Below are 18,631 nucleotides of genomic sequence, written 5' to 3'. Positions count from 1 at the left end.
CCGGCCGGTGCTCGCCCACCCGGCGCGTCACGATGGGCCACGACCGAATAACAGGGCACGATTCCTGACCCGAGGCACTTCCAGCCCCACCACCTCTGCAGCCCCACAGACTGCGCTCTCTCCACTCCCACACCCTTGAGCGAGCCCGAGGGGTGTCTCCGAGGGGGCTCCGTGCCCCAGGGCTGGATGAGGGACGGCAAAGAGCAGCCCCGGCTCAGGCGCCCGAGCAAGGCAGGGACAGACATGGCCTGTGGGCAACGCTTGGGCCTTCCCAGGTCACCTCTTAGGGACCCCCCCGTTCTCCCTACGGATGGTGCCGGGACCACCAACGCCTCCCGCAGCTCCTCCGAGACCCCCGCGGCAGTCGTGCTGACACCCTGCGACAGCCGGTGTGGGGACGCTGAAGGTGCCTCGCGGGAATCCATCCTTGCTTTATGTTTTTCTCCTGGAAAAGTCTGGGCACACCCGTGTTGCTACAGAAACAACAAATAATACTTCGCTGACAAAATCCCCTGTTTTAATTACTCCTCCTGCTGCAAATTGTGAGGGAGGTGTGGAAAACAGATGTTGATTCTCTCCCGCCTTAAGCATTAATAATTAGTCCCGACCTTAAGAAACCCGTTGAGGAGGGAGCTGCAGGTGGTGGCTTATGCAGACAGGCAGCGGCAGCTCGAGGCAGGTTTCAGAAAGCGGTGTTTTATTCCAGAAAGACAGTTTGACTTCTCAGACTACACTGACTTAATCTGACGCTAAAGACCACTTTAGAAAGAGACATTAAGGTGCGGCTTTTCAGCTCATTTTAGGGAACTTTCCTCTGATAATCTGACACTAGGGCAAATTTTACAAGTGCACTAAAATAAACGGAGAAGTGGTTTTGTCCAGGTAGGTTCATCTACCAGGTCTGCTGATACGTGTGTATAGAGCCAGAACTTCATCTCTGTTTTTCTCCTGAAGTGAGACAGTATTGCACATTTAAACACCAACGTGCCACCATGAGATTCCTCTTATGCCTCAGAACCGGCATTCTGATTTTCAAATGTGTAAAAAATAGGCTCATAGTGTGCGTGTGCTCATGAGACAGAGGCAGAAAACGATTTATTAATAGTCAGCCTTTTATTTTGCAGAGTGCGCGATACAAACCATATGCAGTCATTTGTGGTTGTGTTCAATGGGAGGTCATGTAAATAACATCTCAGAATTCTTAATATGTTGTTTTAAGTTTTAATTAACACTTCATGATTTTAATTGCTGCCTTGTGGTATTATCAAAATATCACAGATATTTTAAGCAATGTCTATTTTTATGACACAGCGGTTAAATAGGAAACAAAAGATGAAAGAAAAGGCAATTTCATGTAAAGAAGGAATATGCTGTTAACCTTGTACGGCTGTGACAGTTATTCATCCTACAGCCGTCTGTGGGAAGGTGATCACTGCTGCTGGCTCACCCGTCCAAAAGGCCTCGCTCCTGCCAAGGCTGAGGGTTTGGACTTGTGGGGGGGCTCTGTCCTGTTTTTGTCACCGGTGGTCCCCCTTTCACCACTGAGTGCAGCGGTGGCAACCCGCGAGTTCTGCCCTTTTGCATTACCCGGGTGACGGTGAGGAGATGCGGATGGGGACAAAGCACATTCCTTGGAGCCGCGCATCCCGGCCGCCCCCGCGCCGCTGCACCTTTGCCATCCGCACCTGGGGAAGGTGAGCAGAAAGTGGGCGTCCGCTGGCTCGGCGCCCGACTCCGGGCCCTCACGCGACAAGAAGATGCTGCCGCCAAGAGACTGAACCCATCCACCGGCCAGAGCAAACACAGTGGAGACGCCGGTTCTGCAGTTCTCCAAGCCGTGCAGACTTGTCTCCATTTACCAGTGGCAGATGGGAACGTTGCTCGCTCTGCTTCTCCGCAGCAGCCAACTCCTGATATTCCAAGGACACATCCCACTCCTGTACCGTTTCCAGCTCTTTTCAGATCAAGAGGAGGGAGTCATGCCCTTTAAAGCTACTTAGGCATCTACCTTTGCTGCTCATTTCCCTGCTCTTTCCCCCCTCCTTTGGCAAATGATCTAAGGAAGAACTTGGCTGTTGGGAAGGGGTTGTTGGGGCCTGCCTGTGAAGACAGTCAAACAATTCACCATGCACACACATGAGAAATATCTTCTCCTCCACACCCTGCATTATTAGCTAGTGACACTCAGATTTGTGGTTTCTGCCCGTGACGCAGGTCAGCACAGAGAGCAGGCAGCAGAGTTTGACCATGCCTCGTGCACTCATTTCTTCAGCCCTTTTAGTCTTCAGAGGCAATCAGTATCTCTCCTGAAGCTCTGTTTACACAGGAGCCGTAAATTCCAAACTCACACTGAACCCTGGTCACAACCGATTGAGATGTCCATCACACAAAACACCGTTAACATTAACTGCTAAGCTATGTCGCTGTCAACTTTGTGCTGTTGTTCACAGTGCTTGGAGACCAGGAGCTCCTTTCCTTACGTCTTTCATCTACTTCATGCTATTCCACATAAAAATGGAGCATCTCATAATTTTTCAGTTACGCCAGCCAGCAGCCATACCCTGCCCTTTCTGCATGGTTCGCTAGGCTCTTGTTCACAAAGAGCAACACAAAACATCCAGCGCTTATTGGCTTTTCATATTCCTCCGCTCTTGGGTGGTCTCTGAAGCGAAGTGAAGAACTAAATTAATGAGCCCTGAAGCATGAACTCCCTTTTCATTGCTTTTTCATTACAGAACATCCCTTTCTCTGCGGATAAAAGAGAGGACTGGTATTTCCAGGGTTGGTAGCCAAGTTCCTTCCAGCACCACTGTACTCACGGGACTGTAGAGGTACATTCAGGGCTTCACGACACGGTGGTTGTCCCTGCAGGCATGTACGACCTAAGTACAGACATGAAACTGTAGTACCTGGGACAAAAAGACACAGCCAAAGAGATGCATCGAAACACTGTCTGAATAGCTCCGTTTCAGAGCTAACAGTGCAAAGCAGCATTAAAACGTAGCCCTGAGCGAGGAGCCTCCTCCTTTGAATCACACCTGACTATTTACTTGGAAACGGAAGAAGCATAAAGACGCCCTTTGTGAGAAAAAAAGTTTCTAGTGAAATATGACAAAAAGCATGAACAGAACAAAGGCAAAAATGACGATTCTGGAAGTTGGCTCAGATTTTAGGAGTGATGAAAATCATCGGGAATGCAACAGAAAAAAAAAAGCGCCGGCAACGCCTCCCGCCCGGGCTATAAAGGGCTCCCAGGCAGGGGGAGCGAGCACTCGCTGTCTGCACTGCCGAGCCGGGTGTCTCTCCCAGCCCTCCAGCCGCCACCAGCCTTCACCATGAGCATCACTGGCAGGCAATACTCCTCCTCCACCTCCCTCAAGGGCCTCGGTGGCCTGGGTGGAGGCTCCAGCAGGCTCTCCTCCGTGCGTGTCGGGGGCGGCGGGTACAGAGCCCCCAGCGTCCACGGAGGCCGCGGTTGGCGCTGGCTTTGGGGGTAACTTTGGTGCCTGCTTTGGAGGCGGCGATGGCATCCTGCCGGCTGGCGAAAAGGAGACGATGCAGAACCTCAACGACCGCCTGGCTGCCTACCTGGACAAAGTGCGTGCCCTGGAGGAGGCCAACACTGACCTGGAGGTCAAGATCAGGGAGTGGTACAAGAAGCAGGGACCTGGTCCAGACCGCGACTACAGCCCCTACTACAGGACTATCGAGGAGCTCAGGAACAAGGTAGGATGCTGTGATTACCAAGGTACCTTCATTAAAGTCACTTTTAAAAAGATTACCCTGCTCCTAAAAGCTGAAGAGTATTAACAGATGATCAGTAATTGGTCTGAGATGGGAAAACAGAAGGAGCATGCTTGGAAATAGAGCTCATAATTTATGAAGAGCAGTTTCTTGATCTTGTCCTCCACAAGGCACCAAGATGGGTGCTCTATTGAGTGTTCCAGTGGAGGGAGAAAGATGGGGCCAGAAAGCAGGAGTCGGGCTATCAGCCACCGGTTGAGGTTACCTGACGCTACCGGGTGCGTGCTGCCACGCCGGGCATTGCCTGCCTGGTCTCCCTGCTATTAGTGACCCCCGTATGTGCCCCCTCTGCCAGGCTCCTGATTAAGCACTCTGCAGGCAGGGACACGGTATCGCTTGGGCATTGTTCACTACTTAATGATATGCAAATAGAGATGCTTAGTCGCTCTGATAAATATCCTACAAACCAGACCTTTTCTAGCCTCATAGGAGGCTCAAGGTGGAGGTTAAAAAGAGAGAAACTGCCCTATGGGATGCTGCTTCTTTGGGAGGTGCAAACACAGACACAGATGAAAATCCAGGGGTTGGAACATACTGGGTCGTGGTAGGTGGCTTCAGAGGTGCTGAAGTCAGGTGCGTGCCACACTCTGAAATGCAGCAGACGAAATCACGGCCAAGCTGTTTCTTTATTCTCAGCAGCTCCCTGGCTGATTTTAGGCAAAGGTCCTTGAACAGAAACACCAGAATCTGTCCTTCCTCTCCTCCCCTGCCATCGTGGTCCTCCCTCTGCCCACATTACTCATCATGAGCTTACTGCACGGTCCTCAGCACTGCCTACGCAAGGGGAGGTGACAGCAACCTTCGTCAACTCCACTGGAGGGGATGGAGGTGTGGGCGGTGGGGTAATGGCAATACCTGGTCTGTGAGAGCAAATGCCGGGAAATGGGGCAGCTGCTGACGTGCTCAGGAGTCAGCCCCTGGGGGAAATCACATACCGAGCATTCTTCAGTTCTTTAACCCTTCTCTTGGGCTTCTCCTTGGGGTGAAGGGCTCTCGCCTTGATACACACAGCTTCTCTTCCAATTCCAGCTTGGCAGGTGAGCTCTGATCTGGAGCACAGAAACATGTGGAGGCAGAAGGTGTCTCCAGATCTGGGCAGTGAAGCGGTGGGTCTCACAGAAACCCTCTGCTCGGGGTCCAGGAGGAGGCAGACCCTTCCCTCCCCTCCCGCACCGCAGTTGGGAAACTACCACATCAATATTCCGGGATTATTGCTTGGATATCCCCTGAAGCATCAGTGAGAGCTTTTCATTACCTTGTGGCTACAGAAATTACTGCTCATTAAATGGCCAATCATTTTCAAAATCCCAGAACAAATATTTGCACCTCAGGTGAAATTACGAAAGCAGAACGATTAAGGCAGACGGCACTCCTTCCTCAGCCCTTTTTCCCTGCCCCGCCGGGCGGCTCAGCATTGCAGACAAAGCCCAGCGTGCGGCCAGGACTCAGCGGGGTGGGAGCGCCTGGAGGTGCCACTCCGGCGGAGGACACAGGCTGTGGCACGTGCACATGCCGGTGTCTTCACAAGACCGAATCAGGGCCAGTGGGGGGCTGAGCATGAGTGTCCCATCTCTCTCTTTGCAGAGTCCCCATGGAGGTCCAGCCCAGCGGGCCCGAGAGTCAGTGCTCCTCCAGTCCTTCTTCCGAATGGGAACTCAGGCAGCAGCATGCCATTTTTTGGAACTACTTCTTCACCCTTTTGCTTTCTTTTATCCCCTCCCAGATTCTTTCTGCAACTGTTGAAAATGCCAACATCGTCTTGCAGATTGACAATGCCCGGCTGGCAGCGGATGACTTCAGAACCAAGTAAGTCCAATGCCTTCAGGGGTTATTCTGAGAAGGGAGGGGAAAACCAGGCTGTTTAAGGCTTTTCTTTGCTTTTTGCAACTGAAGTTGCTCCAACAGGTCACTGCTCACTAACAGTGTGACATTTGGGAATGTACATCTCTGTCTCTGGACGTTCCCGCACTGCGGGGAGCTGTGCATGCACATTTAATAAAAGATGCTTGGCAGAAATGTGCCAAGGTGGGGAAGTAAAGACACAAAACCCCCCGATTCAGCTGGGCTCCACGGTGCAAGTCTGTGTGTGTGTGTGTCCCCAGGTTTGAGACGGAGCAGGCTCTGCGCCTGAGCGTGGAGGCCGACATCAACGGCCTGCGCAGAGTCCTGGATGAGCTGACCCTGGCCAGAGCTGACCTGGAGATGCAGATCGAGAACCTGAAGGAGGAGCTGGCCTACCTCAAGAAGAACCACGAGGAGGTGAGCACAGAGCCAGGCTCAAACTGGGACCTGCAAAAGGTACATTGGGCCCAACGGAAAGGGGTCAGGTCAAACGCGCCGGAGTGTCTCTGCCATTAGGGTGTCAGGAGACGCTTGAGTGGGTAACGGAGAAGGAAACGACCCCTTCAGGCAGAACCTCCAGGAGAAGGTCTGCGGGGTTCGTGTGCTGGCGCAAATAAGAAATTTGTCATGATGGGAATACACTGATTTCACTCTGACATGCATCACGTGTCTCTCTTGTGCCAGGAGATGAACGCCCTGCGTGGGCAGGTGGGGGGAGAGATCAGCGTGGAGATGGATGCTGCTCCTGGAATCGACCTCACCAAGATCCTGGCGGAGATGCGGGAGCAGTACGAGAGCCTGGCGGACAAGAACCGCAGGGACGCCGAGCAGTGGTTCTTCAGCAAGGTGAGGCGGCAGCGGCGGCGCCGCGGGTGCACAGGAGCCGAGGCTGTGCCCGCTCGCCAGTGCCGGAACGGCACCTTATGAGGGTTTTGCCTCGTTGCAGACGGAAGAGCTGAACCGGGAGGTGGCCATCAACACGGAGCAGCTTCAGAGCGGCAAGTCGGAGATCACCGAGCTACGACGCACCATCCAGAGCCTGGAGATCGACCTGCAGTCCCAGCTCAGCACGGTACGAGGGGCCGGCTCCCTGCGGGGTGGGGGGCACGCAGGAGCGCGGGGCAGGGGACGCATGGCTGCTGCCGGCCCTCCCACCCTCCGTGCCCCCTGAACCCGTCCCTCTCCTCTGCACGCAGAAAGCGGCGCTGGAGGGCACCTTGGCCGACACAGAAGCCCGCTACGGCACCCAGCTGGCCCAGCTGCAGGGGCTGATCACCGGCGTGGAGGAGCAGCTGGCCGAGCTGCGGTGTGACATGGAGCGCCAGAACCACGAGTACAGGGTCCTCCTGGACGTCAAGTGCCGCCTGGAGCAGGAGATCGCCACGTACCGCCGGCTCCTGGAGGGCGAGGATGCCCAGTACGTAGAGGGGCTGTGCCCAGGAGGGTGTGTGGGGAGGAGACGGGTAAAAGGCACAAGATACGCTGTCTGGGGACTCAGCCCGATGCAGCTTTTGGGATTCATCTTTACGTTCACACCAACCACGGATGCTCAGTGGCTCCGTCCCTGGTCCCCCTCTGCAGGGAGATGCTGTAATGGGCTCCTTTCACTGCTGGAAGGGGCCACAGTCCCTCTGCCCACCAGCAGACCCTCAGCGGAGCAGTGGTGTTCGCAACCGCTATGAGCCACTTCTGTTTTCTTCCTGCCTGGATACAGAGCCCGTGGAACAACAAAGAAGGATTTTGTCCCTAACTTCTCTTTTTTTTTCTCCTCTTGCAGCATCTCGTCCCAGTACTCCTCCTCTATGTCCTCACACTCGGGCAGGGATGGTAAGAACCTATCTTGCTACGTACACTTACAACAAACAGCTTTGAGAGCTGCTTTTAGAGCAGCTGCCCAACTGACGGAGTGAAAATCCCTCCCGGGGCACGCTGTGCCGCCCCGCTGGCTGCAGCAGAGTGGCAGCAGTCAGGAGAGCCCGAGCACGTCTTACAACTGCTAACCACAGGAAAAAGCTGGCAGGAAGGGGAATACCTTGCACTCCTTTAGCACAGAAATGATTTGCCCTAAATGGGCCTTGTGGTTGAGTAGCGTTCTGGCTTTACGCAGACCTGAACAATCAAGCGATGCTGTGCATTAGGGACTGTGCCTTTTGCCTTCCGGAACTTTCCCATCAGCCTGGCTCCATACTCTTCCTAGCCAATGTAGGGTTGTTTAAAACGATATTTTCCAGTACCTTGTGGAATTTCCCACATCTTCCTTAAGAATGTGCAATGTCTGAAAATGTCTTAAGAAATTCCCCTCCTTCCTGCCCCCTGAATAATTGTCCTCTGCTTTCCTTCTGCAGTCATGACATCTTCCCGTCAGGTCCGCACAATCGTCGAGGAGGTGCAGGACGGGAAGGTGGTCTCCTCCCGGGAGCAGGTAGCGCTCACCACTCGCTAGGAGGGCAGGCAGCTCCGTGGACCCCCGACTCAAGAGAGCGGCGAGCTGAAGCAAGCCCTGTCTGAGGCCGCATGTGATGGGGTTGTGCCACAGAAAGCTGTCACCTTCATTCACCTGCTCCTCCTTCCTGTTTTACCCTAATTTCACATGGGTGCCATAGTGCACTCTGTACACATTTAATAAAGCTTTTTTTCCTCGTTCACACAACTGCAGACTTGTCTGTCACTGATACATGATCTCTCAAAGCCTCAGGGTTGTGTGCTCCTGCCAGGGAAAGTCCTAAGAAACCACCAGAAGCAGCTGGTGAGAGGAGGGGAACGGAGGGATATGGGTTCCACGTGAAGCAAAAATAATTTGAGACAGCTTTTTCTGCTGAACTCCTTGCTTGTAAACACATGGGACTGGCTGAGACATAAACCAGATAAGTTTGATATTTGATATGAAATGAAGGCAATGATAGAAGGATCGTGTTTGAGGTCAGTGTGCCACACAACTGATAATTAAAGCCAAGAAAATAAAGCTCGGTTCTCTACCTCTTGGTTTTCACTTCCTCCTGTAAGTTGAACTTAAACGACTTCAGCAAGACTACTACTGCCATGTGTACCATTCCGAGACATGAGTACAACATCTGGCTGGTTGGCAAAACTCATACATACATGCCTCCTGTCTCATTTGACTGTCTTTAAATCCCACTATTAGGCACATTGTTCGAAAACTTTATACAGGTCTTTTCATGCTGCCTCAGGGCTGCACTTAACAGCTTCCAAAGTAACCATTGCTTAATCCGCAGAGGGATGAGTAGCAATAACTTTTTATCACTGTGGCATCTTGTAGATCACTGCTGAAATCCTTCTTGAAACACACGAGCTAGTTATCGTATGTCAACAACGTCTGCAGGCACGCTGCCGTTCAGGATTAGGTGACGCAACCGCTGCACGGGCAGCCAGGTCCCAGCTTGGCCTTTGCCACTCACCTCCTGGAGCGTGACACAGGAACCAGAGGATGCTGCACTGGTCGCACATCCCCCAGACGTGTCTTGTGGGCTAGACAGGAGAGGAAATCGTTTTAGACCCAAAAGCCTGATGGAATCACTTAGATCCAACTTTATGCTCTCCAGCCAGCGGTACCTGGGAGCTCTGTCTCAGACCATGGCCTCGTGTTCTTCACCCACCTCAAGAATCCATATTTGGGCCATAGACAAAAGGAACAGGTAATAGTTTGCAGCAAATCATCTTCCCTTTGCCCACAATGATGTACAACGGGTTTCTGCGGCTGCAGTTAAGCACGTTTGTCTCTCGGATTATTATTGGTGATTCACCCTCCTTCAGCCTCCCCAAAGGCATTGCGGTCCCCGTTGGAGGATGACAGCGGTGTGCTCCCTGGCCCCAGCAGCCTCTTGAGAAGAGCTGATGTTATCACGCTGGGCATGACGAGACAAGCAATGGAGACGGAAGGTGATCGAAGAAGTGGGGAACCTGCCAGGTCTTTCCAGAAAAGGGAGTGTGCAGAGATGTTATCACTCTGTACTACCGCTCAGCAATTACAGAAAAGGGAGGAAGTGGAACACCCCAGAGTGCAGAGTTCACTGACTGCACAGCGCTATCCTCTCTGCTGGAATGACAGACCTTCCTCGCAGAAACAGGACGTCCTCTGACTCAGGGGAGCTACAGCCTTCTCAAAAATAACAACCAGATCATGCAATAATGTCCTTTAGCATCGCGCTGTCTTAGACTTCACGGCAACGGGCAAGGCTGGAAATGCTGAACAAACTGCAAATGTGCTATTTTTTTGCCATCAGAAGAGATTTGGTTTATTTCAGTTGTAAATGGCAGCTTTTTAACACTTGAGCCACCCGCAGAATGCCCCAAATATATGAATACCAAAAGGCTTTCTGAAAACTACGAACATTACGGATTAAATATAAGTAGGAGGCTAAAAGAAGATGTCAGTCCAAGAGTATCTGGCTCAGTTGGCAGCACGGTAAGGCATGGCCGCTTCTGCAGCCAAAAGGACAAAAAGGAGAGATTGATCAAGCAGAACATTTTATTTCTTTGGTATGTCACCCAGTGCTAAGAAAGCCATTTACATCTGTTAGCAGGAACATGCTGAAATGAAGACCGGAGGGGGAATTGCTGGGAGAGCTGATGGGAAGCCCAGGTTTGTAATCGGTTTCTTCGGTTCCACTGGGAGGATCTTATCAGGAGTTTTCCTTGTTCACCAGCATATATTTGCATCAGTGAAAAAGGCTTAAATTCTGCATACAGCTCCGCGTAACCCGGTTATCACAAACGAGAGAGAAGTCCAAGCACAGAACGAGTCATCACTGTGTTACATCACAGAGCTCTGAAGAAGGAAAATACCACATAACTATCAGGCAATTTATTTTTTATTATTACTCTTTGCTACGCACAGTTTGTATCTGTCATGGACAGATCATCACATCCAAGAGATGGTCAAACACTGGTTTTGAAGAGCATTTTTCAATTTTTCTGCAAGATGCAAGCACAACAAGAGAAACCTCGTTAGGATTCAGGAAGGAGCTATAGAAGCAAGTCCTCAGTGAATAATGGAGAAACTTCAACGGACAACAAAACAAAAAAGGAAAACCACAAACATCCTTGAAAGGTATTTCATCAGCTGAGACACAGAGAGAACTATGGAGGATGTGCCAGTGTCAAATAGCAAAAATACTTACAATGAATAATACTGAAAATGAGCATCGTGTTTCCAGTCTTTAAAGCTCTGTGCTCACACCAGACAGTTGTTTTTATGATGCCCTTAAGAAGGAGGATTACTGTTACTATTGTTTCCATCCTACAAAGCATGAAATTGAGACTCGGAAATCTGAACCTCAGAAAACTCAGGGATCGGAACCCTGGAGCGGCCCGTGCCATCAGCGAGATGGGGATCGGTTTCGGTGCAGCCGATAACACGCAGAGGAAAAGTGGAATGAGGATTCCATCAACAGCTAGATAAGAACATACTTTGTTAATAGCAAACAGAAGAATTTTCCGTCAGTGAAACTCTGAAATTTAGACCGGCGCTAGGGCTGTTTGCAGTTCTCACTGCCACCCCAGGGCCCCGGACAAGGCTCTCCGAGCCAGGGGCCAGCCCTGGAGGGACGTCCCCAAGCCGGCGCTGGCGCGCTTCGGGTGCCAGACAGCGCCCGGCGCTCAGCTTCTCTGCCCTGGCACTCCCTGGCGGCAGCTTCGAGCCCAAACTGGCAGGCAGGGCGACGGATGGCAGCTTGCACTGCGGCAGGGACTCACGGTTCGGTGTCGTCTCTGAGTCACCGAGTCTCCAGGGAAGTTCTCTTGGATGTGAAAAGAGCTGGTGGCTCAGGGAACGTTTGTAATAACGTGAAAAGCTGGACCTCCTTCTTGGGGACACATTATACTATCTGTACTTCATATGCATTAGCTTAAGAAACAGTCCCGAGACTACCAAAGGACTTCCCTCTGGGGAAATCTAATCTTTCTTTCTCATTTTCATTGCTCTTTTGAACCTGATCATTTTGTGCAGGAGAACAACCCTCGGGAATAACGCCACAGTGCCCATCCTCCACCCCCATCCAGCTCTCCCCTGGAGAGCAGAGTACCAGACGCAAATGTAAAGCTGAAGCAGAATTCCTTTCTTTGTACGTTGTGCAAAGCTGATTGCACGGGAACAGCGCCTTTGCCTGGGGGAGGCTTTTCTGCTCATTTGTTACTTGAAGTAATAATTTTTCCTTGCCAGGCCAGCACTGCTGTTTCCCAAACGCCTGCCGGCACCTCCTCGCAAGCCATCATCTGCCTCCTCCGCTGGTGACCCCGCGGCCAGCGCTGCCTGCGAGGGGCTCCCAAGCCAGCCCGGGACGGGACAGCGCGTCAGAGGCATTGCCTGTGGCTGCCTGCGAGGCGGCGGCGAGCAAATTTCTGTCTGTAGACTCCAGTCTGGAAGTCAATAAAAGCTAATTCTGGAAAGAGCCTTCCATTATGCATGTAGACACTGCCATTAACAGATCTCCCCATGACAAAATGAAAATCTCTTTTCATAAAATGAGGACTGTAACTGCTGGCAGGTCTTGAGATGTGCTCTGGTGGAAAAGCGAGAGCTGGTTTTAATACAAATTTCAGATTCTGGAAAGGAAAAAAGCTACCATGCAGAACACACAAATCCAGTAAAATCAAAAGTGAAATTATTATTCTCCTTTACAAAAGCTGTAGAAATGTTAATCCCCATTGGCTGCGGAGACCTATAGTGAGGTCTGAAGTTCCAAAAGTAAGGACGAAACGTGGACGTGTCTGCTTAGTTTTCAAAACTGGAAAAAAACTCCAGTCATTAATGTTTTAATTTTCATTATTGAAAAATGAAGTACCATATGTTTCTGAATTCCATTAAATGTTAGCTTTGCGTTATTTTTACAGTTCTTCCATGGAAACAAGACCAGTTCTGCTCCTGACCGCTCCTGCCCAGCAGCAAGCACAGCCGCAGGGCTGCCGCCGGCTCCGCACCATGCCATGCAGGACCTCGCCACCGACGAGGCATGCCTGGCACCATGGCACAGGCTTCTCGTGCTAATTACGGATGTAACAAAGGATGGACATACACAGGATTCACACCACATTTAAGGTGTTCTGGATTTGCAGTGTCAAGATAAAATCAAGACTAATGAACTTGCCCAAATGGCATAAGCAATATTTCTGAGACAGGCCGTGCCTGACGCACCCTGTATGGGATGTGCCCGGGTGACCTGGATGCCAAAACCAGTGCTGAACACCTGGGTGAAAGTCAGCCAATATTAGCATGGCTGTATTAATATTATTAATAAAATGAAAGATTCAGATGACAAAACGGTTTAATTATTTCCCGTCTTCCTTAATTCAGCATTCCAAGACTAAAAAATAGGTTTAATATCTTTTTTTAAATGATCTTTTCTAGTGTCTTTTCTAAATCTAACACAATTCCCCTAGATTACATTTTGAGAATTTCCATGGTGCCGGTTGGAACTGGGTCAGACCTACATGAGATCAGGCTGCTTCTGAAATTCTCCACCTTGCCGTTTTAGAAATCTTATGAAACATCTTATGTGGCTGTCCTCTCTTGGCAGCAAATATTGTATTTAACTGCAACATTTGCTACTCAGGAAATGTCCTTTTCTCTTTTATTTTGGATAAATATTTGAATATTTTGTCTACCCTCAAAAGCAGCCAAACAAATTACCGGGGGATCTACCCTCTGAAAGGGATGTTTGGATGCACGCGGGAGAAGGAGAAGTAACAGATCATCACAGGTACGCTCAAGTGCAGTACTTGCTTTCCAAGAGAAGCGCATCTCGAGGTCTCACGACCAGACCCCGGCAGGTTCTCACTCAACCAACGGCCGCGCGGGAGGTCGCTGCGGTGCACCCGCAGAGAGGCAGCAGGGTCAGGGTTCTTGCCTGGCTGCGGTGCCGGCAACCGCGGGGAGCCGACCGGGGGGCACCCCTGCTTCTGCTCACAAAGGGGGCAAACAGGCTCCGTCAGATAGGACGGCTTTCCCACAGCTTTCACTTTCCGGGTAGACTCGCCCACGTCAGGGATGGATAATTGCCATGATGTTTCATTCCCCGGGCGCTCCCGGGTACCGTCGTTTTTTGTGTCACTGTTGTTTAGCTGTCATCACAAGTCAGACCTGATGATTCAGGAAGTAACATTTTTGATGTAGTTTTGAAACACGCTTCTGTTAACCAAAGCATCTTTCTGTTGTGGGATTTCTGGAGACAAACGCCTTTGGGGAAATATTTCCGGCTGCAAAAAAAAAAACCCAGTACTAGCCAGGTCACACGGAGGAAGAATAAACAGCCCTTCTCCAGTGGCAACATCCAGGAGGTATAAATAGAGGACTGCGGGGACAGAGGGATCACAGTCGGATCCCGCAGCAACTGTGCAGCTTGCCTTGGGCTCCGAGTTGGATCCTCACGCTCTCACCATGAGCTGTGCCGTCAGGCAGGTCGTTGCGACCTGTTCCCAGGGCAGGAGCAGCGCGGGCAGCTCTGCTGCTGGTAGTGGAAGAAAGGTTTCCTCCGCTTCCTCAGGAAGACACGCTGCCTATGACTTGGGTGCTGCGGTTGGCAACTTTTCCGGTGGCAGTTTAGGCGAGGGATTCCTTGGGAAGCAGCTGAGTGCCGGCAGTGCTGCCGGTGGGAGCTTTGGAGCTACCCAGAGGGCTTGTTCTGCCCTCGGATTCAGCGGTGGAGGTGTCTGCACTCGAGGCGTTGGCGGTGGCTTCACCAGGGCCAGCGCTGGCTGCGGTGATGGGATCTTATTTGCTAACAATGAAAAGGCGACGATGCAGAACCTCAACGACCGCTTGGCCTCCTACCTGGACAAGGTGCGACTCCTGGAGGGAGACAACGCCGACCTTGAGTGCAAGATCAGGGAGTGGTACGCCAAGGTGGGACCCAGCTGCGAGCCACGGGACTACAGCTGCTTTCATAAGGAAATCGAAGACCTTCAAAACCAGGTAAATCACTGTTTTTCAAGAAAATTCTAACATTTCTTTGGGCTGTGCTTTCACACTGGCAGAGGCAATAGCTATGTCTCTGGAGGTGCAGATGGAGCAATAGTTTATACGAAACGGACAGTTTGAGGGCAGAGGACACTGCATTTACGGAGAACTGCGTCTCAGCACAGCCTGCTCCACCAGGCTGGCAGGCGGGTTTCCCCAGTGTAATGCCACTGAACTGGTGAATAATCCCAATATATGGAATCGTTACAAAATAGGTGGGTTGCATTACCTCCAGGGCCTTCTGCAGCCAGAGGCAGCCACAAGCCTGAATCTCTCTCCCGCATTTTCTTTTCCAGATCCTGTGCGCAGCCATGGAGACGAACAAAATCCTCCTGAATATCGATAACAACAGGATGACTGCCGATGACTTCCGAGTGAAGTGAGTATGGTACTGCGCTGGACTGAGGGGTTCACACTGCTCAGTGGTGAGCGGTGGTGACAGGGAAATCCTAACACTCTGCGTGTCGTGCTGCCGTATTAAAATTTCGATCTCTGAAAGGCACGGACGCGACTGACAGTGTTCCTAGCGCTGCACGCCCAAAGCGAAAGACCTTGATCCTAATTTTTTTCCCCATAAACTCAACTCAAGGGTTTGCCTTTCTTTGTTACCTGTGGCTTAAGGTACGAGACTGAATGTGGTCTCCGGCAAAACGTGGACGCAGACATTTGCAACTTACGCCCTGTCCTGGACCAGCTGGCCAGCTGCAAGACCGACCTGCAGCTCCAGTGTGAGGCTTTGACCGAAGAGATGTGTTGTCTCAAGACGAACCACGAGGAGGTTAGATTGCCCCTTACTCTTGGAGAATTAAGAAGAAAGAAGAAGGAAAGTCCCCCCCGAGTGTGAAAATTACTGATCTGGTGCCCGTATTCTCTGCAGGAAATGAACTGTCTGAGGAAACAGGCGACCGGAGATGTGAGCGTGGAGGTCAACGCCTGCCCCGGCCCAGACCTGAGGAAGATCCTGGAGGACCTGAGGTGCCAGTATGAAACGCTGATGGAGCGCAACCGCAAAGAAACTGAGCAGTGGTATGCCTGCAAGGTACTGCACACACGCAGAGCTGCGCCCTGCTCTGCCTGTTGGGGGCAAAGGGAAAAATGAGAGAGTAAGAACACATCCTGGAGATGTCTTAATATCAGCAATTCTGCTATGGATGTGCTCAGCATATAATTGTGCTGCTCATTTTCAGTGCTCTTCCCTTCATGGCAGGGGGGCACCGCATGGTGTTACAGGGTCCCCACAGAATAAATGGGGGGGGTTAGATTTGGAAAGACTCAGATGCACTGCAGGGCGCGCACACGCCGTGTGGGGACAGCCCTGACACAACGAGGTGCTGTGGTGCGGTGAGGAAAGGGGTGCTCTGTTCTGCCCTTGCAGGTGGAGGAGGTGAACCTGGAGGTCATCACAAGCAGCCAGGAGATCGAGTCCAGCAACAAACAGGTCACTGAGCTGAGGCGCCAGCTGCAGGCCCTGGAAATCAATGTACAAGCCCAGCTCACCATGGTAGGCGATGCCACTACGGTTCACGTCTCAGACTCCCCAGTGCTCTTTAGAAAGCTGCATGACCTGAGTCGTACCTGTAACCAGACGGGCTCCGCTTGCGGCACAGCCACACACCTTTGTGTTGTTTCCATTCTCAGAAAGAAAACCTGGAATCCTCCTTGGCGGAAACCGAATGTCGCTATAACAAATACCTGGCTGAGCTGCAGAGCCAGATCTCCTGCGTGGAGCAGCGGCTGGCTGAAATCCGCGCTGAAATGGAGTGCCAGAACCAGGAATACAAGACCCTCCTGGATGTCAAATGCCGCTTGGAGCAGGAGATTCAGACCTACCACTGCCTGCTGGAGGGCGGACAGCACGACATCATGTACGCAGGCTCCCCAGCGAGCCGGGCACAGTAAAATCGCTATGCTTTCACTTACAGGGATAGGACAGCTCACGATAGCAGGGGTAAAAGCAACGTTGTGGTGAGGAACCGGTACCGACCTGTTACCAGACAGGCCCTATTAGCAAACCACGAGGCATTTGAGGATTTGGCTCTGATAAATGTCCAGAGTGCAAGGCAGGGACCGTGCCCCCCCCTTGGGCCAGCGAAGGCAGCCGGGAGAGCCCCCGGCGCTGTCCCAGCCTCCTGGGCAAGGCGCAGCACCGTGGCACTGCAGCACCGCGGCATCGCGGCACCGCGGCTCGTTAAAGGGCGGGTTTCACTCTGCGCTGGGCAAGGTCTTTTACGAACACTGTCATTTAACTGAGTTTTATCGGCTTTGCCACAGCTAGACAGGATTAGGGACTGGCAGTTAAATTAACTGAAATAATAAATTATCTAAACATTTTCAGTTTCACACAACAAGTTTAATTAAAGTTTTGGGAAATTTAATTTGTATGTAAAGCAGTTGGCTCTTCCCTGCCTGCCGTCGCCTGAGATTTTGAAACAGGGAGGCACGCTGTTCATCTCACCAACGGCTGCACACCCACCGAAGCGGGCCGAGCACCCACCGCCTCCATCAGTTTGGGAAAAGCGGTGTTTTACGGGTGGTGCCCTGAGGTGGGTTCTCCTGCGCTCTCTGGTCCTCAATCAGTTACAGGGAAAATCAGTTCTTGTTCCAAAACGCCAGTTGCAATGGGTGAAATGGCACTGTCAGAGTGTGTCTCAGAGCCCCCGGTGATGCCGAGTGTGCCCAGGCGGAACAGGGATGGCTGCCGACAGCCAGGCAGGGTGGAGGATGCGCTAATTGTTGCTCTTAATGACCCTCAGGGTTGGAAGGGGAAATGGCCAACAGTGACTGAAGAGACACAGTTAAACCAGTGCCACCAGCAGCTCCAGGTCACGGGGCAGGTGTCCAGGGTGGGAATATGGGGGGCTTTGGTTACCAGAGCTGTCTCCTTTCCACAGAGGGCCGGCGGGAAGAGGAGTTCCTGCAGCACCCGCTGGACGAAGCGGTGGGCTCAAAGCCAGCCTGTGCCAGCCCTGCCTGCCCTGAGCCCGCTCCGCGCAGCGGGTGTGAGGTGAGGTGTCCTCCAGAAGCCTCTGAGCGTGAGTTGCTTCTTTAGTCCTGCTGTGTACCTGGGGAAGGGGGGGATGAGGGATCTGCAGGCTTTTCTGGATGGCGAAGAGGGGTTGGAGGGGGTTTCTCCCTCCCAGAGGGCGGCAGTGCAGGCAGACACGCCGGATGGCGACGGTGACTGGTGGTGGTGGAGCATGGGGATTAATCGAGCTACGGTCGAAAGGCATGCAGCTATGGGGCATTTATGAACTTATGCATAGAAAATAGGTTTGACACTGGTGGGTTACTGGTAGTAAATGTGCTTAAATAAGACTTCCGGCACAACATGAAAATGAGGAACTGGCAGGGGGAATCAGGCAGTCACGAGTCTTTCAGCAAGTATCTAAAATTAAGGAAGTTAGGGAGACAAGGGAAAAGAAAGGTCAGTTCAAGAGCCAGGGGAATGGAAGAGAAAGGCACGGTACGCAGCTGACCCCTGAAGAAGGAATGCTCCCCGCCGTCCCCCGGCAGGTCACTGCGGGGACAAGAGTTTCCCTGCCAGCCCCACTGCAGGTCCCTGGAGGAGGTCTCTCGAAGAACAAACTGTTTGCAAAAAGCAAGGCAAAAATAACCTGACAGTTCTCACTTCTGCTGACAGCACCAGTCGGAAGGGACTTTGCAGAGCGGCTGCCTTCCCGCCACCCACGCCGCCTCCGGTCCGCATCCCTGATGCCACTTTGATCCAGTCACTCGTCTTCACTTGGGCTAAGCTGTTTTGTGGTCAGTTGTCCAACAACTACCAAAGCTCGTCTCTAATAAAACTTTGCTACTACTAACACAGCCTTGAACCTGACAAATCATTTCCACAAGTAAATAATTATACAAGTATTTAAAAAATTGTTACGCAGATGGTTATATTTGTCACGCACCTTTGGTTAGAAATCCACCTTTGATCTATACCCACAAAGCCATCATTACAAGGGAAAAAGAAAAATAAGCCATGTGTCCACCTGCGGCACTGCTCAGGCTGAA

The 18,631-nt window shown here is 51.8% G+C and overlaps 2 protein-coding genes across 3 annotated transcripts; both read left to right on the top strand.

Annotated features, from left to right (window-relative positions):
* The first annotated feature begins 3,476 nt into the window (after positions 1 to 3,476).
* On the top strand, positions 3,477 to 8,101 carry LOC104290070 (keratin, type I cytoskeletal 14). 2 transcript variants are annotated; one of them, XM_009889118.1, is made up of 8 exons: positions 3,477 to 3,726; positions 5,528 to 5,610; positions 5,907 to 6,063; positions 6,331 to 6,492; positions 6,593 to 6,718; positions 6,843 to 7,063; positions 7,424 to 7,473; positions 7,992 to 8,101. In XM_009889118.1, exons 1-8 carry the CDS (start codon positions 3,556 to 3,558, stop codon positions 8,087 to 8,089), a joined length of 1,068 nt encoding a protein of 355 aa, XP_009887420.1. In that variant the 5' UTR covers positions 3,477 to 3,555; the 3' UTR covers positions 8,090 to 8,101. The 2 variants fall into 2 exon arrangements, with proteins under 2 accessions (XP_009887420.1, XP_009887421.1); XM_009889119.1 differs by having other exon boundaries at positions 3,484 to 3,726; positions 6,843 to 7,056; positions 7,411 to 7,473; positions 7,992 to 8,089.
* A 6,204-nt stretch (positions 8,102 to 14,305) lies between these two features.
* LOC104290075 (keratin, type I cytoskeletal 42-like) lies at positions 14,306 to 16,516 on the top strand. Its single transcript, XM_009889124.1, has 6 exons — positions 14,306 to 14,572; positions 14,914 to 14,996; positions 15,239 to 15,395; positions 15,495 to 15,656; positions 15,993 to 16,118; positions 16,256 to 16,516. The coding sequence occupies exons 1-6, from the start codon at positions 14,399 to 14,401 to the stop codon at positions 16,514 to 16,516; spliced, it is 963 nt and encodes a 320-aa protein (XP_009887426.1). The 5' UTR covers positions 14,306 to 14,398.
* Positions 16,517 to 18,631: the final 2,115 nt, after the last annotated feature.

Source organism: Charadrius vociferus, unplaced genomic scaffold (assembly GCF_000708025.1).
Source record: "Charadrius vociferus isolate BGI_N301 unplaced genomic scaffold, ASM70802v2 scaffold1677, whole genome shotgun sequence".
NCBI lineage: Eukaryota > Metazoa > Chordata > Aves > Charadriiformes > Charadriidae > Charadrius > Charadrius vociferus.
Note: the sequence above shows the minus strand (reverse complement) of the source record. Positions and strands in the feature narration are given on the sequence as shown.

Coding starts and splice junctions, on each gene's coding strand:
- LOC104290070 (XM_009889119.1), top strand. CDS start 3,556: ATGCAGAACCTCAACGACCGCCTGGCTGCCTACCTGGACAAAGTGCGT. Junction 5,611..5,906: donor GCGGATGACTTCAGAACCAA/GTAAGTCCAATG, acceptor GTGTGTCCCCAG/GTTTGAGACGGAGCAGGCTC. Junction 7,474..7,991: donor CTCACACTCGGGCAGGGATG/GTAAGAACCTAT, acceptor TTCCTTCTGCAG/TCATGACATCTTCCCGTCAG.
- LOC104290075 (XM_009889124.1), top strand. CDS start 14,399: ATGCAGAACCTCAACGACCGCTTGGCCTCCTACCTGGACAAGGTGCGA. Junction 14,997..15,238: donor GCCGATGACTTCCGAGTGAA/GTGAGTATGGTA, acceptor CTGTGGCTTAAG/GTACGAGACTGAATGTGGTC. Junction 16,119..16,255: donor TACAAGCCCAGCTCACCATG/GTAGGCGATGCC, acceptor TTCCATTCTCAG/AAAGAAAACCTGGAATCCTC.